This window comes from Musca domestica, unplaced genomic scaffold, assembly GCF_030504385.1.
Source record: "Musca domestica strain aabys unplaced genomic scaffold, Musca_domestica.polishedcontigs.V.1.1 223, whole genome shotgun sequence".
Taxonomy (NCBI): Eukaryota; Metazoa; Arthropoda; class Insecta; order Diptera; family Muscidae; genus Musca; species Musca domestica.
The window spans coordinates 699,224-726,383 of record NW_026712265.1 but is presented as its reverse complement, the minus strand read 5'-3'; the positions used below and the strand labels follow the sequence as shown (position 1 = coordinate 726,383).

The 27,160-nt window shown below is 32.7% G+C and overlaps 1 protein-coding gene across 1 annotated transcript; it reads right to left on the bottom strand.

Annotated features, from left to right (window-relative positions):
- Window positions 1-18,688: 18,688 nt before the first annotated feature.
- LOC131802701 (uncharacterized) lies at window positions 18,689-26,397 on the bottom strand. The gene is made up of 2 exons (XM_059123123.1): window positions 25,334-26,397; window positions 18,689-20,659 (listed from the first exon to the last, which is right to left on the bottom strand). Exon 2 carries the CDS (start codon window positions 20,657-20,659, stop codon window positions 19,127-19,129), a length of 1,533 nt encoding a protein of 510 aa, XP_058979106.1. The 5' UTR covers window positions 25,334-26,397; the 3' UTR covers window positions 18,689-19,126.
- Between the last annotated feature and the right edge of the window lie 763 nt (window positions 26,398-27,160).

The following is a 27,160-nucleotide window of genomic DNA, read 5'->3' as shown; positions in this document are numbered from 1 at the left end:
AACAGGAATAATTTTTTTCTTAGGACAAAAAATTGGGAAGTTTTAGGTATATCCTTCAAGAAATCATCGAAATAATTGTATGAGATTTCGAAAGGACCAAAAGGACTAAAGACAAATTTTTGTTAAGATTTTTTCCATACAAAAAATTATAACGCTGCAGACATATCCTTCAAGGAACATCGAAATAATTGTATGGGGTTCTTTAGGGACCAAAAGGACTAAGGACTTATTTTTTTTAATTTTTTCAAATACAAAAAAAAAAATAAGGCTATCCTCAAGGAACAATTAAACAATCACATAGGAATTTTTAAGCACCAGAAGGACTAATATTTTCTAAACACAAATAAAAAATTGTGGATCTTTAGAAATATTTCTCCAGAATCAAGGAACAAAAATTCAAGTATCCAAGTTTATCGTATTTTCAACGTCCTTAAAAATATTTTTTAAAAATTCCACGAGTCTTGAAGCTCCATAAAAAAATATTTTTTAAAAAATCCACAAGACTTGAAGGTCCCTAAAAAATATTTTTAAAACATCTACTAGTATAGAAGGTAGTTAAAAATATTCTTAAAAAATCCACGTTTGTCGAGGGTCCTTGAAAATATTTTTTTTAATCAAATTACTTATAAAAATGCCGATTTTTAGGAAGCATGTCTTTAAAATTATTTTTAAAAAATCCTCGTTTTTCAAAAGTCTTTAAAAATATATTTAAAAAATCTAGATTTGTTGAAGACACTTAAATATATATATTTTTAAAAATCCTAGTTTTTTTAAGGCCCTTAAAAATCATTTTTAAGCACCAAAAGGACTAAATTCTTATATTTTTTTTAGATTTTTTCCAAAAACCAAAAATTGTGAAATTTAAGACATATCCTTTGAAGAACAACAGGACAATGATTTTTTTCAGGACAAAAAATGTGGAAGTTTTAGGTATATCCTTCAAGAAACATCGAAATGATAATAATATGAGATTTCGGAAGGACCAAAAGGACTAAAATATTTTTGTTAATTTTTTTTCCATACAAAAAATTGTGAGGCTTTAGACATATCCTTCAAGGAACATCGAAATAATTATATGGGGTTCTTTAGGGACCAAAAGGACTAAGGACTTATTTTTTTAAATTTTTTCAAAACCAAAAAAAAAATTAAGGCTTTCCTCAAGGAACAATTAAACAATAACATAGGAATTTTTAAGGACCAAAAGGACTAATATTTTCTAAGGACAAAAAAAATGTGGATCTTGTGGAATGTTTTTGCAGAATTGGCGGACCTTTGGGAGAATTTTTAAAGGACCCAATGGTAGATTTTTTTTAAATAATAATCAAGGAACAAACTACCAATTATTTTTGTTTTTTTAGGATTTCTTAATGATCGATAAAAGAAAAATATATATTTATATTGATTTTTTGAAGGACCTAAATATTATTTTTTTTGTAATTTTTCAATGACCAATTTCCGAAAAAGTAGAAATCCTTCCAGAACTCCCATGTTTACAATCGCTATTATTATTTCCTGAATTTTTACTTAATCCTTTTTTACAATTCTCCTTAAAATCCCGTCTTAAGAATACTGAAAATTTTTTTAAATCGCATTTTTTGTGCCAAACTGTTGTTGTTTTGTTCAACGGAAAACACCTTCGAAATTTTGTTACTTTTTTACTTTTCTTTTGTTGTATTCTATTCCCTGCCATCCTCTGTGATTGTTTTGCACTTCTTCCGTTTACGCTTCATATGAAATGTTTGTTAGCTCAACGGAATGTGACAGTTTATTGTCCGCGACAAATGGAGTGAAATTGAAAGATATTGTGTTGAAGTCCAAAAAAAAAAAAATAGGAGTGGGAGGTATTATAGGGTGGGTAGGTATTGGGGAAGGAGAAACTATTTCTTTGTTGCATTGTTGAGATTTAAGACAGGCTATAAAATTTATGAACAAAGAAATCACCGATGTTCTGTAGAAAAAAGAACAGGATATTGAATGGAAAAAATATATTTTTTAATGTTTACCAAAACTCTTTAAAAATAGTTTTAAAATCACTCTAGTCGAAGGATCTTAAAAAAGTATTTTCTTCAAATTCGAGCTTGTCGGGTATCCTTAAAAATATTAAAAAATATGGGTTATGTCGAAGGGCCTTAAAAAATATTAAAAAAACACGTTTATCGAGGGTCCTTGAAAATATTTTTAAAATCCACTTACCTAGAAGGCCCGTAAAAAATATTTTTAATAATCAGAATCACTCTAGTACTTTAAAAATTTTTTTCAATCCCTCCTTATCGGGTGTCATTAAAAAATATTTTTTAAAAATTGGTGTTTGTCGAAGGTCCTTAAAAATATTTTTAGAAAACCTCTAAGTAAGTGGTCTTAACAAATATTTTTAATTATTTTTTTAATCCGCTCTTGCCGGGGATTCTTTAAAATAATTTTTAAAAATTCAAATTCGTCGAGGGTCCTTAAAAAAATATTTTTAAAAATGCACTTTTGTCGAGGATCCTTAAAAAATATTTTTTGTAAATTCGAGTTCGGCGATAGTCATTAAAAAAATATTTTTTAAAAAATTCACTTATCTAGAAATAAAAATATTTTTGAAAAATCGCTCTAATCGAAGAACTTTAAAAATTATTTTTTTAATCCGAAATCCTATAAAAATAATTTTAAAAAATCCGCGTTAATAGGTGATCCTTAATATATATATATATATTTTAAATTCAAGTTGGCCGAAGGTCCTTAAAAAATATTTTTTTTTAAAAAACACGTGTCTAGAAGGCCCTAAAAATGATTAATAAACATGTTTGTTATATGTCCTTAAACATTCTTTTTTAAATTCCACGTTAGCTGAAAAATATTAAAAAAAATAGTGTTGAAGGTATTTAAAAATATTTTTAAAAAATTAGAGTTCGTCGAAGGTCCTTAAGAAATATTTAAGAAAAAATGCACAAACCTAGAAGGTCCTAAAAATATTAAATTCATCACATTTTGCTGATGATCCATAAAATATTTTTAAAAAGTCCACATTTGTCGATGGTCTTTATAATATATTTAAAAAATCCACGTTAGTCGAGGATCCTTGAAAATATATTTAAAAAATCCACGCTTGTCGAGGATCCTTGAAAATATTTTTGAAAATCCACGTTTGTCGAAGGTCCTTCAAAATATTTTTGAAATTCCACGTTTGTCGAAAGTCCTTCAAAATATATATTTTTTTAAAAATCCACGTCTGTAGCATGTCCCAAAAAATATTTTTAAAAAATTCATTTTTGCCGAGGGTCCTTAAAATATTTTTTAAAAATCCAAGTTTATTATACGTCCCGAAAAAATAGTCTAAAAAATTCACGTTTTTGAAGGGTTTCTTAAAATATATATTTTTAATGAAAGTCCTTGAAAACATTTTAAAAAATCCACGAGTCTTTATGTCTTTACCAAATATTTAAAAAAAAATCCACGAGTCATAATATTTTTAAAAAATCCATGAGTCATGAAGGTCCTTAAAAACATTTTTTAAAAAATCAACGAGCCTTTAAAATATTTAAAAAAACCACAAGACTTGAAGGTCCTTAAAAAATATATTTAAAAAAATCCACGAGTATTGAATCCAAATATCCAAATTTTTCGTACATTTAAGATCCTTAAAAATATTTTTTAAAAAGTCCACGAGTCTTGAAGCTACATAAAAAATATTTTTTTAAAAAATCCACGAGACATGAAGGTCCTTAAAAAATATTTTTAAAAAATCCACAAGTATTGAAGGTACTTAAAGATATTCTTAAAAAATCGACGTTTGTCGAGGGTCCTTGAAAATATTTTTTTAATAAAATCTAGTTTTTTAAAAGCGCTCATAAAAATACCGATTTTTAGAGAGCATGTCTTTAAAATTATTTTTAAAAAATACTTCCAAGTTTTTTGAAGGCCCTTAAAAAATCTTTTCTACATATCCATGTTTTTGAAGGACTTTAAAAACAGTTTTTAAAAAATCTACCTTGGTCGCATGCCCTTAAAATATTCTTAAAAATCCAAATTTTTCAAATCTTGGGAAAAAATCTTGTAGAAAAAAATCCGTTATATATTCAAAAAAGTCTTAAAATTGAGATTCAGAACAAGACTACTTGACCAATCGAAAGTTATTTTTTTTCAAAGACACAATTTTTTCCAAATGAAGAATAGGTTTGTTAAAAAAGTGTTTCCCCAACATTATCCTGGTTCCCCATATGTTGTTCCTTTTTGTTTCAACATCTGTTTTTTTTGCCTTCTTCAAATATGTAATTTTGTTTGTCGACCACGTAATCAGCTCAAAAAATAAAAAAAAAAATCGTACTGAAAGTTTTCCTTTGATGGCCATCAGCTGGATCATCAGTACCCATTCAAATACTAACTTGTTTGGTCAAAGGACCAACTTATTTCGTTTATGGACCAAATTATGAATTAAAATTAAAGCAAAACAATGGATGGTCATGTGGAACACAGCCCTCACCAAAAGAGCAGAGCAGAGGAGAGCAGAACAGAGTTGAACAGAGCATTCATTAAAATAAATAAAGCTCCAGTAATTATTTCATATTAAAAGTAGAAAATTTTATTAAAACACAAATACAACATAAAATAAAATAAAGTAAAATAGAAAATAAAACAAGTAAGCAAAGGCTACAGTCGAGCGGGGCCGACCGTTGAATACCCTACAACACTACAATAAACGATACAGTGTATATAGGCGAGATACTCGAAAGAATTCCACAAGATATTGTGACAAATAATAAAAGAAAACCATCAGGTTTCGTTCTCTAATTTTCGAATAATAGCAACTTAAACTAATTTGCTCATTTCCAATTTATTTGTAGATGTTGCACGTAAATGGTCTTCCTAGATCTGAAACCAATATTTCCCAAAGACCTATAATCTCTCAGAAGTGGCAAAAGATTAACATTTATTATTGGTTTTTGACTGAAACGCATCTATATGAGATACAGACATTTGACTAAATTCTGCAACGAAATCGGCGTTAACGAAATAGTCAGAAGTGCGTCTTTCCAGTATTTGTGAATTCTCCAAAAAGTCACTAGAATGGACATTTTCTTATTTTGTCTACAAAAGTTGGCAAACTATTTCACACATTGAATATTTTTGGATGGCCATCCAAAACTGCTTGGCTTTTGCAATGGCCGGTAACACCCATTCAAATGTGCGTGAGGATCGGGCGATAATTACGACCTGCTGACAATTTTGAAGTTTTGTTGGTCCATTTCAACCGCTAAATATATGGCGATCATCTCCAAAAAGAGTAGGCTTCTATTCTGACCCTCATTTTATCCCCATGCAAAATTTCGTAAGGATCGGGCCATAAATGCGATCTGTATATGATATCTTGATATCCTAACTACTTAGTTTTGTTAGCTGTAGAAATATTACCAAATGTTTAATTCAAAATGAAAATATGCCAAAAATATGACAAAAATTGAAAAAATATGAGAAAATTTTACAAAATCAATATTTTCATCTTTAGAAAGATATTTTTATGCGATTTTTTTAGACGTTTTTTCTTTCCTGCCAAGAGGCCATTCTGAATTAATGAGAACTGTCGAAATCAGTTCAGCCGTTCTCGACATATAATAGATCTTTTAAGCATATCTTCTTTGATAGACATATATATCGCACATATTTTGCTATATATCCGATTTGATAGATGTTAACATCAATGTAAAGATCAGAAGTAGCCTTGTCATGGCCTTTGATTTCGCCGGGATTTAAAATATTCGCGGTTTAATGAAAAATTTTGAATTTTTTCAACAAAAAATATATGGTCTATTTTAGACGCTAAATATTATCCGATGACCACCCAAATTGGTAGGCTTCTTCCACGCCCTAAACTCTAGCTACATGCGAAATTCCGCGTCGATTGGTCTATAATTGCGGTCTGTATAGCTACTGCAAAATCCGACATTTTTTCAGTATTTGGTCCATTTCAACCCCTAAACCTTTGGCGATCATCTCCAAAAGAAATAGGGTTCTATTCTGACATTAACCCCACCTACATTTTAAATTTCGTGAAGATCGGGCCATAATTGCGACCTGTAGAGTGATTACAAATTAACATGGACAGACGGACAGACGGACAGACGGACAGACGGACGGACGGACATACATAGCTAGATCGACTCAGCTCGGCGAGCTTGGAAGATCCATATATACTTTCCTATATGGGAAACCAATATTTCGTGGTGTTACATAATTTTTGGCCCAATCAAACTTATAATACCCCCAACACATAGTGTTGTAGGGTATAACAAGCAGCACAGGTTCCCTAAGGTAGAAAAGCATAAAACTGCATATGGAGGTAGATTTATGGCACTTGGCCTAGAATGCAAAATGTAATAACTCTTAAAAGGCAATAAATGAGAAAATATTGGTCGAAAATTAAAAAAAAAAATTAAAAAAAATGTAAATTTTTGATTTAACCTTCTTTGCTTTGGTATGGGCAGGAGGAGAAAAAATTAAATATTTTGAGGTCCCCTAAGGTAGAATAGCATAAAACTGTATATGGAGGTACATTTATGGCACTTGGGCTGGAATGCAATAACTCTCAAAAGGCAATAAATGAGTACATATTGGTCCAAAAAAAAATATTTTTTTTTAATTTTTGACTTACCCTTTTTTCCTTGGCATCGGCACAAGGAGAAAAATTTTAAATATTTTCTTAGGTTTCTTGCTTATAATGATGAAAGAATTCTTATAATTTCCCACTTAATCCTTTTTAGCTTGGATTTTTTTAATTAAAATTTTCGACTTAGTCCATTTTGCTTGGGATTCACAATTGTTTTTTTTTTTCAAAATATTAAAAATATGTTATTTTTCTTCATTATTTTAATGTGCAAAAAAAAAATATTTTTAAAAATTTTTCAAACTTTCCACTTAGTCTCTTTTGCCTTGCCACCACCAATATTCACAAAAAATAAAACTTTTTTTAATTTTTTTTTTCAAATTTTCCACTTAGTCCCTTTTGCCTTGCCACCACCGGCCCCAGCTCAATTGTGCATTAACACAATGGCCACACAGAAATACTTGCTGCTTTTTAGCCATGAATATATATTTGTGTGACCAAAACTAAAACAGGGAACAACACTCGTTTTGGAGCAGCAGCATTGCAATCTGAAATTTGCAGCAACTTTTCCACTTTCTCTCCATCTCTCTCCCTCCCCCTCTGACTGGGAACTGTTCCAGAAGGGTGGTGGCCACACAAAATAAGTTGAAATGAATGCATTTTTGGTTTTAAATATAGACTAGAGAAATAAACTAAAAATAATACACATACATACATACATACATATGTTCATCTAACACAACATGGAATACATAGATGAACATGCAGATACGGAGACTCATAAGGACATGGAATTATGCAAATTAAAATAAATGTTTGGTTAACAGTTGTGGGCAAAAAAATAAGCAGTTGCAGGGGAGATAGGTGACAATTTTTTAAGATTCTTAAAAAAAAGAATAATAAATTAATAAAAAATAGAATGTTTCTTTAAGGACCTTGAGATATTCTTTCGAGGAACTCAAGCCTTTAAAAGTAAATTCTTAAACAAAAATTTTTAAGGATTTTTTTCAAAAAAAAAAAAAAAAAAAAAAAAAAACAAGGAAAAAAACATTAAGTTCGGCCGGGCCGAACTTTTACTACCCTCCACCTTAGGGTAATGGAATTACGAACTCGATATACCCTTCATACTATATATGTATCGTTGAGGGTATAAAAATCAAGTTTACGTCCTTCGAAGGTCCTTAAAAATTTCATTTCTAAAAATTGAAATTAATCAAGAGTCCTTGCAAATTATTTTGAAAAAAAATTAGTTTTCCTTCGGAGGTCCTTGCAAAAAACCTTTTTTCGTTGGAGGTCCTTGAGAAATATTTTTAAAAATTTGCTATATTTTTCATCCCACATCCTTTGTAGTTAATCAATGGTCCTTACACATTCTTTTGAAAAAAATCCTTTTTCCTTCGGAGGTCCTTAAAAAATATTTTTAAAAATTTGGTATATTTTTCATTCCACATCCTTTGTAGTTAATCAAGAGTCCTTACAAATTCTTTTGAAAAAAGTCCTGTTTCCTTCGGAGGTCCTTGAGAAATTTTTTTTGAAAATTTGCTATATTTTTCATCCCACATCCTTTGTAGTTAATCAAGAGTCCTTACAAATTCTTTTGAAAAAATCCTTTCTTCTCCGGAGATCCTTGAGAAAATATTTTTAAAAATTTGCTATATATTTTTCATCCCACATCCTTTAATCAGGAGTCCTTACAAATTCTTTAAAAAAAGTTATTTTTCCTTCGGAGGTCCTTAAAAAGTCCTTTTTCCTTCGGAGGTCCTTAAAAAATCCTTTATCCTTCGGAGGTCCTTGAGAAAATATTTTTAAAAATTTGCTATATTTTTCATCCCACGTCCTTTGTAGTTAATGAACCTTTTTCCTTCGGAGGTTCTTGAAAAAATATTTTTTTAAAAATTTGCTATATTTTTTACCCAACATCTTTTGTAGTTAATCAAGAGTCCTTACAAATTCTTTTGAAAAAATCAATTTTCCTTCGGAGGTCCTTGAGAAAACATTTTTTAAAAATGTGTTATATTTTTAACCCAACATCCTTTGTAGTTAATCAAGAGTCCTTAATTTTTTTTTTTTTGAAAAAAATCCTTTTTCCCTCAGAATGCCTTGAAAAGATCCTTTTTCCTTCGGAGGTCCTTGAGAAAATATTTTTTTTAAAATTTGCTATATTTTTCATCCCACATCCTTTGTAGTTAATCAAGCGTCCTTACAAATTCTTTTGAAAAAAGTCCTTTTTCCCTCAGAATGCTTTGAAAATATCCTTTTTCCTTCGGAGGTCCTCGAGAAAATATTTTTAAAATTTTTTTACCCCACATCCTTTGAAGTTAATCAAGAGTCCTTAAAAATTCTGTAGAAAAAAAAATTTTTCCTTCGGAGGTCCTTGAGAAAATATTTTTTAAAAATTTGCTATATTTTTTCATCCCACATCCTTGCTAGTGCCATAATTCATCCTTAAGCTTTATTAATATCTGTACATTTTGACTCATTATAACTCCAAATATTTTTGTTGTTTTTGTTTTTTTTTTTTTTTTAAGGTCCTTTGTTGCATTTAATTTCATCTCCCCGGGGGAGCGGACTTGTTTCCGCTTGTTGCTAATGTGACGCAAGTGAAATTATGATAAATGTCTGCGCTAGGAGTTGCCAATGAAAAGAAGTTCAGCCATGGAGTTCGAGGACCATGGAGTGGAGATAATACCCGAAAGGAGTAGAGCAATTCAAATGTGAAATTTAAAATAAGAGGCAGTTATGCTACTTCATGGTAGCCATGAGGCACATTTTGGCCTCAAAGCCAGAATTCCATATCTCTAGATGTAGTGGTGCTGTACTATTTGTTGCGAACAAAAATTATTATGGGCCAGAGTCATAATGACCAAACTCCTAACCAACAACAATCGTGTGTCATGCTCGACATCTACCACAGACACCAGCGATCACAATGTTCACATATGCAAGAGGACTTACCCACACAGGCACACACAGACACACATACACTGGCCTGCAAACATGGACATATTAGTGACATGCTGTCACATTGAATTCACGTTCCATGCCACATGTGGCCTGGGTAGTGGTGATCCACATTTATAATACAATGCATACATGTATTTATGTATGTGTGTGTGTTGGTGTGTGTGTGTGTGGAAGGACATCACACACCAACCAGCTGCTGATTATGGGTATTCTTCTGACATTTGCTTACACAAGCGTTAATATATATGAGACTGTGTGTAAAAGTGTGTGTGTGTGTGCCCGAGAGTTCCTCATTTGGAAAAAGGGACACTAAATCAAACCCCATGCAGGACAATATGTTGCCAGCACACACACACACACACACACACATCAAACGCCAACTTGTGTCATTTCAACTGAAATGCAGGATGCAATTTTCCATCTTTAATTAGAGTTTTGCCTTTTCGCCAAGCGGATGTGCAGGACAATGGGCGAGTGATTAGGTGTGGACAAAGGAGGAGAACACTCTCCTCAAAACTATTTTAAGGATGCAATCATTTGAAATTTAATTTTAAGGAAAATTGGAGATAAGGTCCTTTAAAAACTATTTCCAAGTTTTCAACCTAACCTCTTAATGTTCGCTTGGGCAGTTAAGTGCATTTTCTGCAAATATTAACAAGATGTGTGTGCATGTGTGTGTGTGTGAGGATGTTAAAAATCCAATTTTAAGCCATGGAAACAAGTTAATAGTCAACTATTCCCATAACAATAACAAGAATTACAACAATAACAATGAGGAAGAAAACGAGGAGGAGGAAGTAAACTAATAACCCACATTCCTAGCCACGAAGATGCTCGAACAAGTTTAGATAACGAGGACAGGGAAGGAACAATCAAATATCAAAAAAAAAAAAAAAAAAAATCAAAGGCCACAGCAATGTATTAGGGCCAGAATTATTCAGCAGTTCGGTTCCAACCAAACAACTGATCTCTTGCAAATGAAGAGCTGATCTGTTGCAGCTGCAGAAAAGAGTATTTTTAGCTTTTCAGTTGCAAGTGATTATTTGTAGCAGATCTGCTGTTCGGTTGCAATGGGTCAGCTTGGATTTTTTAAAGATATCTCCAGGGCGTTTCAGTTGCAACTGATTGTCTGCAGCAGATCTGCTATTTGGTTGCAACGGATCAGTGTGGATTTTTTTTTTAAATTTAGGGCCCTCCATTGATCTGGATTTTTTTTAATATTTTTTTAGGACCCCAAAAAAAGATTCTTTTTTGGAGGGCACCGATGTGGATATTTACAGAGGTAGCATTTTCAGAGAATTTTTTTTTCAGGATCCAATCAACGTCTATTTTTTTAAGGATTTTTTTGTGGACTCTCCAAAGACTTACTTTTTTCAAAGAACAATATTTTCAAATTTGGATTTTTTTCCCAATTTTTTTTTCAGGACCTCCAACGAACATAGATTTTTTAAAAACAATTTTTTAGGACCCTACATGGACCTGAGTTTTCATTTTAAATATTTTATAAAGGACTCGAAAACAAAAAAAGTTTTTTTTTTAATTTTTTATAAACCGCTTAATTTTGGATTTTTTTGTGGACTCTCCAAAGACTTACTTTTTTCAAAGGAAAATATTTTCAAATTTGGATTTTTTTTCCAATTTTTTTTCAGGACCTCCAATTTTTTAGGACTCTACATGGACCTGACTTTTTATTTTAATTTTTTTTAAAGGATGATTTTTTTTACATTTTTCATAAACGCTACAAACATAGACTTTTTTGGAATAGATTTTTTGGACATAGATTTTTAAAACTCTCAACCAACGTACATTTTGTAAAAAATATAATTTTCAGAACTTTGATTTCAAATTTTCAAGAATTTTTTTTCAGGATCCTCAACAAAAGTGTTTTTTTTTAATTTTTTTTTTAATATTTTTGGATTTTCCGAAAATTGTATTTTTAGGGTTCTTCACAGACTTATGTTTTTATTTTAAATATTTTTTTTCGGAACTTGACGTGGGGTTTTTAAGAGACATTTGTTTTCAGAATTCCTCACAGACACAAGATCCTTTAAAGATGTACGTTGTTTTCATGAGCATTTTGTTTCAGAACTTATAGAATTACACAGACTTGGATTTTTTTGCAACATATTTTGCAGAACTTCCACAAAGTTTTCTTTTTTTTTGAAATTTTTGGAATATGTTTTCAGGACTCTCAGAACAGGTACATTTTGTTCAGGAACAAATTTTTTTCAGATTGTAACACATCAGCTATTTATAGATATTTTTTAGGGCTCTCCATAGACCTGTATTTTTTTATATTTTTTTTTTTGGAATTTGAATTCAAAGTAATTTTCTAAATATATTTTGGGACTCAAACCAAAATGCAATATCTTAAATTATTTTATTTTTTCGTGAGCATCTACAGACATGGATTTTTTTGGAGATAACATTTCACAAACGTGGATTTTTGTAGATTATTTTTAGGACTCTTCTCCAATGACGTAATCTTTTAGATATTTCTTCAGGATATTTTCCACAGACTTGGATTTTGAACATAGTTTTTTTTTTTCAGAAACCTCAACAACGGAAATGTTTTTTTTTATTTTTTTCAAGGACTCGAAACTATAGAAAACGAAACGAAAAGAGAACTTTCCGAAAATATTCTTTTTTTCAAGAATTTTGTTTTTCACGTTGGAATAGATCATCTGTTTATAGTTACTTTTCAGGGCCCCCATAGACAATATTTTTTTTTAAAATATTTTTTCAAGGACTCGAACCCAAAATATTTTTTTTAATTATTTTTTCATGACATACTTTTTTTGGAGACATTTTTTCGGAATTCCTTCAAGGATATTTTGTTTCAGGACTTATAGGAACACTTAGACTTGATTTTTACAATATTTTCACCAACGCTAATTTTTCAAAAGAATATTTTCGGGCCTTCTGATCCGAGTTCTTAAAACATTTTTTTTAATATTTGTTCAGGGTTTCGAATCCTTGAAAAATATTTAAGTGATTTGTTTAAAATGTTTTTTTCATGACCCTCCAACGTCGTGGATTTTTTAGAATATTTTTTTAAGACTCTCCGAAGAGGTCATAGAGCTAGATTTTATAAAATATATATTTTTTTTCTAAACTCAAACTCAAAGTAATTTTTAAAAAAAAATTCCCTGACGTGGTTTTTAGAATTATTTTTTAAGACTCGTCGAAGAGTTAAATTTTTTAATAAATAAATATTTAGGTTGGAATCGATCAGCCATTCGGTTGCAAGTGATTAGCGTGGGTCTTTAAATTATTTTAACGGCCTTGGATTTAGATTTGGATTTTTTTACAGATTTTTTGAGGACTCCAAATTAAAGTTTTTCTTAAGAAAGCAATTGTTAAAAATCCAAGTTTTAAGCCCTTTTTGTCCCTCAAAAAATTGTATGTTAAAATCCACGAATGAAGGTATATTAGTCCTTGAAAAAAAAATATTTAAAAGTCCATGTTTGAAGTCTTCCGGATTCTTGAAGGAATACCAATCAAAAATCCACATTTAAGGCGATAGTGTCGTTGAAAAAATATTTTTTTTTAAATCCCTGTAGAAAGGATTTTTAAGATTTTTAAAGGCTTTGATAAAAATTGATATTAAAATTTTGATATTAAAACCCCTTAAAAAATTGAATAAAAAGTCCACGTTTGAGGATCTATTTGTCCATTAAGAATATTCTATAAAGTCCATGACGCAATGTCCTTTTTGAAATTTATTCAAAAAATCCACTTTTAAGAGTTTTAATGTCCTTGAAAAAATATTTCTAAAAATCAACGTTAAAAGTCTTTAATATCCTTGAGAAAATATTGACTAAAAACCTACGTGTGAGGGCATTAATGTCCTTGAAAAAAAAATTAATTAAAAATCCGCTTGCGGAGGCTTTGAAGTAGTGGAAAAAAAGTCCTTGAAAATTATTTATTGAAAACCCAGGTCTGAATGCCAATATCCTTCGAAAAATATTAAAAAAAATTAAGAAAAAAATATTTATTAAAAATCCTGATATGAAGACTTCAAAAAAACTATTCTAAAAATCCTCTTTTAATGGCTTTGATATCCTTGAGAAATATTTATTAAAAAAATTCTCATTTGAAAACATATTTGTCCTTGAGAAATATTAATTAAAAATCCAATTCCAAATGTCAATTTATCCTTGAAAAAAATATTCCTGTTAATTTCAACGTCTAAAGGCCAATTTTTCATGGGACATTTTTCTAAAAATCCACTTTTAGAGGCTTCGAAGTCCTTGAAAAAACATTCTTTAAAAGTCCCATTTAAGGCTCTTGAAAATTATTTTTAAAAAGTCCACTTTTAAAGGCCTTGAGGTCCTTGGAAAAATATCTCTAAAATCCTCGTGTAAGGATTCGGTATTCTTAGAAAAAATATTTTTCAAAATATCCTTGAAAAAAAATCTCTAAAAATCCATTTTTTAAGATTTTTGATGTCCTAGATTTTTTTTTTTTTTTTTCAAAAAAATTCATAACATCAGCCCCAGAAAGGTGATTTTTTTAAATGAAGGGCCCCAAAAGCCCTTAAAAGAAGGATTTTTATAGATTTTCTTTGAGGATATTTTAAAAATAAAACTTTTTCAAGAATATCGAAGCCTCCACATGGGGTTTTTAAGGCGATTTTTTTGTAGGATATTTTGAAAATATTTTTTTTTCATGACTATTGAAGCCTCCACAGGAGGATATTTAGAAGATCTTCTTCAAGGACCTCAAGGCCTTAAAAAGTGGACTTATGATCCATCCCTGTTGTGATTTCCCAGCTCTTCCACATGACTTGCTAGGATATCTAAGCATTGATTAAATTCTTGACCATAACATCGCCATCTCCCTCCCCCTACGCATTCCTCCCATCCAACCGAGCAACATTGTAAAAGTTGTAAAGTACTCAATTTCAAGTTCAAATCAAATATAATTTTTACTTGCAAACACACGCACAGACATACATTCCCACACATATGTGTGTGTGTGTGTGTGGATGAAGTATAACGAAGCGGAAACCACGCACACACTTGCCACTCGTTAAAAACTAAATTAAATTCTCCAAAGAACAAGAAAACGAAAAAAAAAATACGTTACAAGGATACCCTGACAGGAACAGGAAGTGGAACAACACTTGAAATAAACAATTTATTTTTACTGGCACTAAAGGCATTTTAATGGGATGTGGGTGGTGGATATGTGTGGGGCCCTCCCCTCGCCACAAACACACACACACACGAGTACGGCATCTATGGGATTCCTTTAATAGAGAAATTGAAAGAAGGTCCAAAGAAAAGCCAAACAAGAAGGCAGCAGCTAAAATAGGCAACATATGTGTGAGAGAACATACGTGTATGTGTGTGTGTGAGGTTATAGAGCCTTAAAAGGATTTCCCCGCTCCTTAAGCCGGTGGTTTTGCCTTCAAAGTTTGTAATAAAGTAATTTTGCTTTCATGGATTTACAATTCCCAAAATCTCACCGCAACAGCAACAACGAAAACAGGGTCTTAACATAACCGCAATTTTAGATGATAGGTAAATCCTTTTTTCTCCTACGTGTTTGGGGTGGGGTATGTGGGGTGAATTTCTAAATCCACTCTCACATCATCAATTGTGTGCGTGCAGCAGTAGGCCCATCAATAAATTGCTTTTAAGGACATGGCCAAAAGGTAGCAAGTAATTCCCCAAAGCCATTTCGCCAGACTAACAACTGAAATACCAAAAAAAAAAAAAAAAAAAAAAAATGGAAATAATGCCGGGCTTAAACAAATTTGGTTATCGGTGGCCAAGGCTATGGCCACATATCCTTTCAATATTTATTTTTTTTTGTTCACAAAATATGTAGAACTAGGCCCATTACGTTATCCCTTTTGCAAAGGTGGTAGGCAAAATAGGATTTGAAGTCAAATCCACCCAACCGCTTTACAACTCCCTAGGGGGGGAGCTGGCAGCAAATAAAAGGGGTAACAAATGAATTTTTCCACATTTATTAGCGTAACGGGTACAATGATATCCCAATCACTCACACACTCGCACTCACATGGATAACAATTTTCCTCATAGACCACCTTCTCTCTCCCTCTCTCTCTCCAATTCTCTTCTCTCTATTCCACCTCAAAGTAGATTTTTCAAAATAGGTTTGCTATGCTATTGACTCACTTAACAATCAAATCGCTTGATAACCCAAAAAAATTGTGTTGTTGCTGTTGCCATTGATTTGGGCCCCAAACAAATAAAAATCCATTGATCGGAACAATTGAATATGGTATTCCAAGTGGCATTTCGAAACGAAAACATATTCACATTCAAATAAATGTATTGAAAACAAATTTTTAATTTGTGGTTTCGAACATTTTCGGAAACATGATAGGCAGGGGCGTAGGTGGATGGGGGAGGGGTCAAACTTGAAATACCGAAAACGGAAGAGCTTTGAGATCTTTTATAGCTTCAGAAGACCTTTGAGGTCTTCTATAAAAACACCTTCGAGGTATTCTATGTACACAGAAGACCTCCAGGATCTTTTATAGCCTCCGAAGACCTTCGAGATCTTCTACAGACTCAGAAGACCTTTGAGGTCTTCTATAAAAACCCCTTCAAGGTATTCTTCGAGGTCTTATATAAAAACACCTTCGAGGTATTCTATGTACACAGAAGACCTTCGAGGACTTTTATAGCCTCCAAAGACCTTCGAGGTCTTCTACAGACTCAGAAGACCTTTGAGGTCTTCTATAAAAACTCCTTCGAGGTCTTTGAAAGACACAGAAAACCTTCGAAGGCTTCTATAGACACAGAAGCTCTTCGAGGTCTTCTATAGAATCCAAAGACTTCGAGTTCTTCTATAACCTCAAAAGACTTTCGGGGTCTTCTATAGCCTCAAAAGACCTTTGAGGTCTTCTGTAGCCCCAGAAGACCTTTCAGGCCTTCCATAGCCTCAGAAGACCTTTGAGGTCTTTAATAGACATAATAAGATCTTGGAGGTCTTCTATAGAAGTAGAAGCCCTTCGATGTTTTCAATAGCCTCTGAAGAACTTTGAGGTCTTCCACAGCCTCAGAAGACCTTTCAGGCTTTCCATAGCCTCAGAAGACCTTTGAGGTCTTTAAACACAAAAGACCTATGAGGTCTTCCATAGCCTTTTTCACAGAAGACGATTGAGGTCTTCTATAACCTCAGAGGACCTTGGAGGTCTTCTTTAGACAGATAAAATCTTCGATGTCTTCTATAGCCGCAGAAGACCTTCGAGTTCTTCGATAAATACAGAAGACCATCTAATCGTTCTATATCCTTAGAAGACCTTTGAGGTCTTCTATAGCCTCTGAAGGCACAGACGATTTTCGAGGTCTCCTATAGTCTCGGAAGACAATCAAGTTCTTCTATAGCCTCAGAAGACTATCAAAGTCTTCTATAGCCTCAGGAGACCTTTGAGCTCTTACATAGCCTCTGAAGACACAGACGATTTCGAGGTCTCCTATAGTCTCGGAAGACCTTCAAGGTCTTCTGTAGGCAGAGAAGACCTTCGGGGTCTTCTACAGACATGGAACACCGTTGAGGTCTTCTATAGGCACAGAAAACCTTCGAGGTCTTCTACAGTCACAGAAGATCTTCGATGTCTTCTATAGTCTTCTGTAGCCTCAGAAGACCTTTGAGGTCTTCTTTAGACACAGAAGACCTTAGAGGCCTTCTATAGATATAGAAGATCTTTGAGGTCTTCTATAAACACAGAAGACCTTTGAAGTCTTCTATAGCCTAAGCAGATCTGGAGACAAAGAAGACCTTCGAGCTCTTCCATAGCCTCAGAAGACCTTCGATGTCTTTTGTAGCCTCAAAAGACATTCATGGTCTTCTATAGCCTCGGAAGACCTTTTATAGTCACAGAACCCTCAGAAGCCCTTTGAGGTCTTCCATAGCCTCTAAAGACCAATGAGGTGTTGTATAGTCTCAGAGGACCTTCGAGGTCTTCTGCAGGAACAGAAGAGCTTCGAGGACTTCTATAGACACAGAAGACCTTCTAGGTCTTCTAAAGTCTCAGAAGACCTCTGAGGTCTTCTGTAGACACATGATACTTTCGAGGTCTTATACAGATACAGAATACCTTCGAGGACTTCTATAAACACAGAAGACCACTCTCTCTTTCCTTGGGGCTTCTTTGGATCTAAAACCTTCCACATGTCTCCTATCGATGGAATTTTTTTCCAAAATTCTTCCCCACTGGATAAGGTTTTCCTCAGACTTGTTGATGGTCCCTCTGATAGTTCTTCCTCTGCCAGGCGGCATTTTTTTGATACGCCACAGTCAAAGGCAAAATATCCTTCTCTTCGTCAATGAGTTTGGCTTTTATTACTATTACCCTGCTGGCCGTATATGAATATGAATATATATTTTTTTTCAATTGCCTGGCAGACACAATTTTTTCTGCATATACTATGGTCCACATATCTGCATATAAATTACAAAAACAATAATATAATCTACAACAACAAAACCAAGAAATATACAATATACTTTCACTGTCCTCCAATAGCCTTGAGCTGAAAAGAATTCCTATAACAAGTTGTAGTTTGTGATACTTGTAGTGTCGTCCTGTTTTTTTGTTTTCTTAAATATTTTTATAACAGTACATGGCATATGGGGGTTTCCGTGGTGTTTTGAAGAAGAAAAAAGATTTTTCAATTCTTCTTTGGAGAGTAACTCCATTGAGTTCGGAGAAAACTGCCTCATTTAGGCTCCATAGACTTGGGAAAACTCGTTGAAGAAATTTGTACGAATAGACTTTGTATCTAAGTACTTTGTTTTAAATTGTTTCAACAAAAATAACCGTTTTTGGAAACCCTCATAATATCCCCCTCCACATAAAAATCCCATTCAAGAATTTGTCGGTCATTTCTCGACACTTCCATAAAAATATCGTCCACGCACATAAAAGGATGTGAACTCATTGCAGTCGTGTTACACTTTTGCATATCATGCATGTATCTGTTTCAGAGGCGAAGAGAGAGAGAGAGAGAGAGAGAGAGAGCGTAGAGGAGAGCGGCCAATGTGGGTGGTTAAATGTTGTTGCATGGGACCTAATACGTTGTTGCAATAAAATAAAAACAAAACAACAATAGCAACGACAACCCCATGGTTAACACTTTTATTTGCGGAAAAAACTTTGACTAAAAAAAAGACGTTTGGTGTGGTTTGAAATTATAACTTGCTTTCTTTATTTTTCACTGGCTTATATACTAAAATTCTGTTTATTGCTGCATTTTTGTTGTCGGAAATGCAGCAGAAAAGAAAATACAGTTTTAAGCTAATATTAATATTTAAGTAAACAATTCTTTGGAAATTTGTCTGGAATAAAATGTTGAATTGCATATCAATATTTTAATAAACAATTCTTACAAATAAAGTATTAACGAATATTTATTCTTTGGAAATTTATTTTATAAAAATGCTGGATTTGCATATTAATATTTTGGTAAACAATTCTTTGGAATAATAAAATGTGGAATGATTCTCATTAAGGGAATAACGGGAGACACTATCGTTGAGGGGAATTAGTAGTTGATACTATAACACCCCCACCGCTAGTTTGAGGCTCCGACGAAACTATATTATTTTTATTCCATTGTTTATAATATTTTCATCTTTTAATTGTACACTTGTTACGTATGTGTTCTTATTCTTAATGATGTGTATAAAAATAACTAAGATACAAATTGATACAATAATAGAGACATCAATGCCTAAACTTATAATTTTTGTGTTCTTATCTTTATACAATGCTTGTTTCAATGTTTCTTCATATTCTATTTGTTTTAAATATAATGATTCAATTTTTATATCGGCTAGAGTTGTGTTACTATTTTCTTTAATTTTTGTTATTAGGTTTGGTAGGATAAATTTATCGTGTATTTTTATTTTAATATTCGTAAAAGTTTTATTTAATGTGTTTATTTCACAATTTTCGAATTTGATCAAAAAGTTGCCGGTAATTCTCAGTTTGGCTTTGTTACAGTTATGAGTTATTTTATTGTTAAAGTTTTTAAGAATTAGTATTCCCGGAATGATTTCGGTTACTTCTTGTTTATTTGATGGTTGCATTTTACAATTAGCTTCTTCGAATTTTAGTATGTTATTTAAGCAATTGTCTTCGATTTTAATTAGATTTCTTTTTAGGTTATCTTTAATGTAAGTACTGTAAACGTTACTTTCTAGATCTATGAGTACGTCAGAATAATTAAGCTGTATGGATCTGTTATTCTTATCAGGGATTGGTACGAATGTTACCATGGATAGAGGATCTTTTGAAAAATGTGGAATGGAAAGAATTATGATAACGTTGTTATCGTGGAGTGCTATGGTTACTTTAATGTTGGTGTAACTGTCAAAGTCTGTAATTAGGTTAAGTTCGGTTTGAGTAAGAATATCTGTAGGAATTATTCCTAGTTTGCTGGAAAAGATAATTTGTCCGATGTCATCCACATGTTGCTGTAAAAGTGAGATATCGTTGTTGATCTGGTATATGTGTTCTATAAAGGTTATTTCTTCTTCCATGGTTGAGATTTTATTCCCTATAATATTTTTGAGTTTCGTTAAGTAGTTTCCAATGATGTTCTGCTGGTAATTTATGTGATTGGTTATATTCTGGATTTGAGAGTTCATTATATTGCTTATATATGTTAAGTTATTAATTTTGTCTGTTAAATTGTTATCGTTCGCTCGCAGCAGCTGAAAGGTCTCATTAATTTGTTTTTCGTCGTCGCTGTCCATTGTGCCAGCAATAATTTTTAACCCTTTACCTAGGATATTTAAGAGAGCCCGTTTCTTTCGAAAATGTGGGTTGAGGTTTTCTATTTTTGCCTTTAATAGCATAAAATTTTTGTTTACTGTATCTAGTAACCTTTTTGATTCGGTATTTGATGTTTTTAAAATGTCAATATTAGTTTTGATCATTTCTAATGTTCGTTCGTATTCTGTGGTGTTTATTATATGTAATATCTTGGTATAGTGTTCAATGGTTTTGGTTTCTCCTGTCTTGATTGGAATGTAACCGTTATTGTTTGATAGGTCTTGTATGTCGAGGGTTTGGGCCTTGGTTGCTGTAGTAAATGCAACCATTATTATGATCCAGTTAATCATCTGAAAGGGGATGGTAATTATCTAGATTTTGCTTTAATTTTTGGGTTATTCTTGTCTTGATATTTCTTTTGAGGTCTTATATGTGCTTTGTAATATTTATGCCCTGTTTTTGTGTTTTCAATATGATCTTCATCGACTTTCTTAGATTCTATCTTTCTGTACCTCCTATGATTTTTACCCCCTCGAATTTCTCTTATATAGTTTGTACCTTCCTCTATCACTATATCGGTTCTATTTTTGTTAAGTTTATTAATATAGTTATTTTTCTTCTTTAATATTAGATCATGTATTTCGGGATATTTATCCTCATGTACTTTGCCATTTATAAAGTCTATAGGTTTGATTTGTGTGGTGCTATGAATAGTATTATTATAAAATCCAATGATACGTGATATTTTTTCCTCTGTCGTTTCGTCTTTGGATTGTTCGTCATGTCGTAGTAATCTTAAGTGTTCGTTCAATGTATTGTGAAGTCGTTCGATATCTGCGTTGGATGTATGGTTACTGTTTGATGTGTAGTGTATATTAATGCTCTCTTTCCTTAAATATTCTTGAATCGGAATGGCTTTAAATCCTAACTCATTGTCAACAACAATTTTTTCTATTCTTCCAAATGTGCTGGTATATTGCATTAATTTTGATTTAAACTCTATCCATGATCTTCCATTAATTTTGTATGCTGTGGCGTGTTTTGAAAATTTGTCAATTATAGTTAAGTAAAGTTGTTTCTCTAGTGTATAGAAAACGTCTAAGTGTAATATTTCTCTGGGTTTTGTGGGTGTTTCTGTTAGTTTGTAAGGTAGTCTAGGTGGTCTTCTGTCATACTTTTCCAATGTGCATATTTCGCAATTGTTAATGAACTGGGTTATCCTTAATTTAAGTTTGGGGTTATAAATTTTGTTTTTAGTTCCTCGAACACTACCTGAATTCCTCTGTGATTTTTGCTTAGATGTTCTTCCTCAATTATGTTTGTTAGTTGGAGTTCGTCTTCTATATCGTCTAGTTTCTTAAAAGTCCTGATTAATTTGAATCCGTTATTATTTGAAAAGAATTCCCTACAAGTGTCTCTGAAAGTGTCGTAAAATTCATTGTCTATCAGAACTGCATTTATTTGTGTTGGGTGACAGTGGGTTTTTAAAATCATAATTGCATACTCTTTATCTAGTTCTTTTATTGTTACAGTTTTTCTAATATTCTGAAAGATGTTTTCGGTTTTTATCCTTGCTGATCCGGAATGAATTTTTTTTACGATGAGTTGGTTTTTAAATAAATTTATAGGTGAATCGCTCTCTTTAAGAATGGGTTGGATGTTTTCTAATGAATTGATCTCAACAATTTTATTTTCGATCCTTGATAATGCATCTGCATTACTGTTTTTTGTTCCCTTTTTGTATTTAATCTCATAATCGAATTCTGACAACTTGAGCCTCCATCTGACTAGTTTTGAGTTGGGTTCTTTAATCGAAAAGAGCCATGTTAGCGGTTTATGATCTGTCTCGATTATGAACTTGCGTCCGAAAAGGTATGGGCGAAAGTATTTTGTGGCCCAAATAATTGCTAGAAGTTCTTTTTCTATCGTACTGTAATTGATCTCGTGATCATTTAGGGTACGACTAGCGTAGCAAATCGGGTGGTTTTCTTGAGATAGTATCGCTCCAAGGGCAAAGTTACTAGCGTCTGTTGTTAGGGTGAATTTCTTAGTAAAGTCCGGGTAAGCGAGGATTGGGTCGTGTATTAGTAAGTTTCTTAGCGTATTAAAGCTTTCCTGATATTCTGGATTGGATGTGTTTATTTTAGCATCCTTTTTAAGACATTTTGTCATGGGTTTAGCTATTAGCGAATAATCTTTTATAAATTTTCGATAATAACCAGTCAAACCTAGGAATTGTTTAATTTGTTTAGGTGATTTGGGGATGGGGAAGTTAACTATGCACTCGATTTTTTTTGGGTTAGGTTTTATACCTTCTAATGTCACGACATGGCCAAGGAATTCAGTTTCCTTTTTTAAAAATTCCGACTTGTCCAATTGGACCTTGAGGTTGGCTTCTTGCAAACGGTTAAAAACAAGTTTTAATGAATTTATGTGTTCCTGCAGTGAGGTGGAAAATATTATCACATCGTCTAGATAAACCAGACAGATTTTGTTGATATAGTCTCTAAGGACGTAGTTCATCAACCTTTGGAATGTCGCTGGGGCTGTCTTTAGCCCAAACGGCATTCGTAAAAACTCGTAATGGCCTCCTTCTACACTGAAGGCAGTTTTATGGATGTCCTCCTCTTCGATTTCAATCTGATGAAATCCTTTTGCGAGGTCAAGTGTTGTAAAATACTGGCATCTTCCCAGTTTGTCGAGTATTTCGTCAATGTTAGGTATGGGGTACTTATCATCGATTGTAACTTCATTTAATTTACGGTAATCAATGACAAGTCTCCATTTGTTCTTCCCACTTGCATCGGCTTTTTTTGGCACAATCCAAATAGGGGCAGAATAAGGCGAATTGCTATGCCTTATTATATTATTTTGCAACATTTCTTGTATCTGTCCTTCGACTTCTCTTTTATGTATGTAAGGATATCTATAGGATTTACTAATTATTGGAACATTGTTTGTTGTCCGAATTTTATGCTTTATAACGTTGGTAAAACTCAATCGAGTATTTTCTTGGAAGAAGATTGAAGAGTATTTTTTATTAGCTGTAAGAGACATCTTTTCTCTTCAGAATTAAGGTGTTGTGTCCTAATTTGTTGTTCCAAGCTATGATATTGCTTCATATCCCTGGTATCATCGCCTACCTTCTGCGTGGGCATGATTTTACTTAAATTTTTGTTATATTGTTCTTCAAAAAATATTGGTTTGTCATTTGTTTCTTCTCTATTTTCGCTATTTTTATTGTCAAAAAGTATTGGCATGTCCTGTCCGTTTATTTGTATGGAATTGTTTTTATAATTTATGCAAGTATTGTATGTTTTAAGTATATCGTTGCCTAGTAATCCATCATAGTGATTGTGAAATTTTAAAACATAAAACTCTAACGCATTATTAGTTATATTAAATTCTTGAAATGCTGGAATTACTGCCTTTTCTGTTATGGTAACTTGGTGTTGGAGAGTTTTAATAACAAGAGGTTTTATTTGGTGTATCCATTTCGGATGACAAATTCCTGGATTAATAATTGAATTAGTGGCTCCAGTATCCACTATCAGTCTCAAATGACCTAACTTGGTTTTTACCATTATATATGGTAATTGCCTGTCGAGGCTCTGTCCTGAAAATTTTCGGCTGTGCCTATTTCCATGGGTTCAGGCTGATTTCTAGTGTTTTGTCTGTTTGCATGGAAAGGGTTTTGGAAATTTCCTTCGTGGTTTGGGAATGGTTGTTGGTAATTTCTTCCTTGGTTTGTGAATTGTGGTTGGTGATTTCTTCCTTGATTTGCGAATGGTGGTTGGTGATTTCTTCCTTGGTTTGGGAATGGTTGTTGGTAATTTCTTCCTTGGTTTGGGAATGGTTGTTGGTAATTTCTTCCTTGGTTTGGGAATGGTTGTTGGTAATTTCTTCCTTGGTTTACGAATGGTTGTTGGTAATTTCTTCGTTTACTAGATTGTGCATTGGTCTGTGCTCTATTTTCATTGTTTCCGGTGTATGCGTAGCCGGCTTGAAATAATATGTCCATGGCCTGTTCCAAGTCTCCTGGGTTCCTACAGAGCAGGATGGATTTCATAGGCTCTGGAATTTTGCTTTTAAAAATGTTTAAAGCGGTGCGTTTATTATTAATCGCACTTTGCCTAGTTGCTTCACCTTCTCCTAGTATAACTACCAGTTTGTTGTTTAGTCTGTGCAATTTGTCCTTTACGTCATTATAGAAGTCTAGTGTGTTCGTCCTGAAAGTCACACTCCTTAGTTCGTCGAAAAGTTCTTCACTAGAACGTCTGTCCCCAAAATTGTTTTGCAACATGTTTTTTATGTCAGTCCATGAAATCGCGTGGCAGTTTATCTCAATTGCCTGCCTAGCTTTTCCTTTGAGTTTGGACTTTATAATGTCGGAGAAAAGTAATTGGGACAATTCGTCGTATGTGCGTAAGTGTGGGTAAATTCGGTCAACGAGGGTAGTAAAAGTCTGTAAGTTTTTTGAATCCCCATAGAACTCTGGTAAGTTGTTTAAGTATTTTAGCGGGTCTATGATTAGTCTATTAATCTGATTTTCGGCCTGTTCTGCCATTTTAGTTATTAATTTTCCTTTATATTTTGGGTTATAGTCCTGTTTAGTTTTTTTTTTTTTTTTTTTTTTTTTTTGTTTATCTACGTCTAAAATATTGTCTGAGTTTCTTTCTAAAAATGCGTCTGTTTCTGCTACTTCTTATGTCACGAATGTAATGTTCTGTTCTTTCGTCAGTCAGGTATCCATCATTCGATTCAATCCCTGAGTCAAGTTCTAATGCTGTCGACCCGTTATTAGAGTTTCTTGGTATGTATTCAAAGTCTGATGGGTACTCTGATAATGAGTCACTATCGCTCATTGAAATGGGAAAGAGGGAGGAGAGGAAAAAAAAATTTTTTTCAACAATTGCTTGTATGGAATTATTTTCCTACACGATTTTTTCACAAAGGTATGTTAAATATTTTCTTATAAAATATACAAGTTATTCTTAATTATAGATTTCTAGAGATAGTCTTACTTTGTAATTTGGTTGTTGGTGCTAAGGATTGCAGGTTCACTTTCTTCTTAGTAGTAGGGTCTTCCACGGTGCAGTTCTCGGCATGAACTGTTCCTTAACTTATTGGTTTGTTGGTAATGTTATTTCTTTACAATATTGCTCCAATAGTTGCTGTCGAATTTCTTTAACATATTTATTTTGGTATTTTGTTTTGTTGTTGTTGTTGTTGTTTCTTTGAAGTTTATAATCCACTGAAGGAATATCCTTTTTTTTTCACTAGGTTTCCTTCTGACACCAGGATGTTCACCAAAAGGATAGATCTTTATATCCTTTCTGGTTCCACTAATATTTTTTAGTCACAGGGATATTTCTTAATATCCTTTTTTTTTCACTAGGTTTCCTTCTGACACAAGGATGTTCACCAAAAGGATAGATCTTTATATCCTTTCTGGTTCCACTAATATTTTTTTTAGTCACAGGGATATTTCTTAATATCCTTTTTACTTTTTTCCTTCATAAAATTTGTGTATCCTTTAATCTTATAAAGGATATTTCGAATACCGCACTAAGGATTAAAATCCTAGTTCTATCACGCACAATAAAATCTGTTTTATTATTTTTATACGTTGGATAGGACTTTGCGGTATCCTACCGACTGCGCCACTTTTATTTGCGGAAAAAACTTTGACTAAAAAAAAGACGTTTGGTGTGGTTTGAAATTATAACTTGCTTTCTTTATTTTTCACTGGCTTATATACTAAAATTCTGTTTATTGCTGCATTTTTGTTGTCGGAAATGCAGCAGAAAAGAAAATACAGTTTTAAGCTAATATTAATATTTAAGTAAACAATTCTTTGGAAATTTGTCTGGAATAAAATGTTGAATTGCATATCAATATTTTAATAAACAATTCTTACAAATAAAGTATTAACGAATATTTATTCTTTGGAAATTTATTTTATAAAAATGCTGGATTTGCATATTAATATTTTGGTAAACAATTCTTTGGAATAATAAAATGTGGAATGATTCTCATTAAGGGAATAACGGGAGACACTATCGTTGAGGGGAATTAGTAGTTGATACTATAACAGTTAACCACAACAATAATGATGATGACGATAACGACGACGACGACGGAGGCGGCGACGCTGACGCTGCAATGCCTGGCTGATGTGCTGATGAACAGACTCTCGGCACTTCAGGGCTTGACATGAACACAATGTTGTTGCGATTGTTGTTACTGTTGCAACATTACCACAGCAACATGTCTGTATGATGCGTTTAATGGCTTGAAATTGTTGCTGTTGTTGTTGTTGCGTTTCTTGTTGTTTGTTTATTGCAATATCCCAACAAAGTATTTGGGTTAGGGCAAGAGCATGCAAAGTACACTTTTGGATTTCAAGTGGCAGCCACATGCCGAACAATGGTGCCAAAATATATACTCACACAAACGAACACACACACACATATGCCTGCATGTGTGGCACTAAACCATGAAGAAAACGAGCTTAACTTGTTTTTAAAGTTCATAAAATACTAGGGGAGTGGGGAGATTGTTTTATGTTCTGGCTATGGAAAACATGCCAGCCAGCCAATGGAAAATTGGCTCCAAAAAATAAAAAAAAAATAAAACAATTATTGCAAAATTGAGGTTCGTCGTGGTTTGGGAAAATTTTACTTAATTTTTCATTAAAAAAAAAGGAAATCCAAAGTCCTTGAAGAAAATTTGTTTCATTTTCGCCCCAAAAAAGATGTCTGCTCTGAAGTGACACAAACCCAACCACTTCCTTTATTAACTTCTTAATTTGTTGTATACCCTCCACCATAGTCTGGAGGGTATATTAA

Bases quoted from the DNA above. Each gene is read 5' to 3' on its own strand.
- LOC131802701 (XM_059123123.1), bottom strand. From the start codon at position 20,659: ATGATTAACTGGATCATAATAATGGTTGCATTTACTACAGCAACCAAG.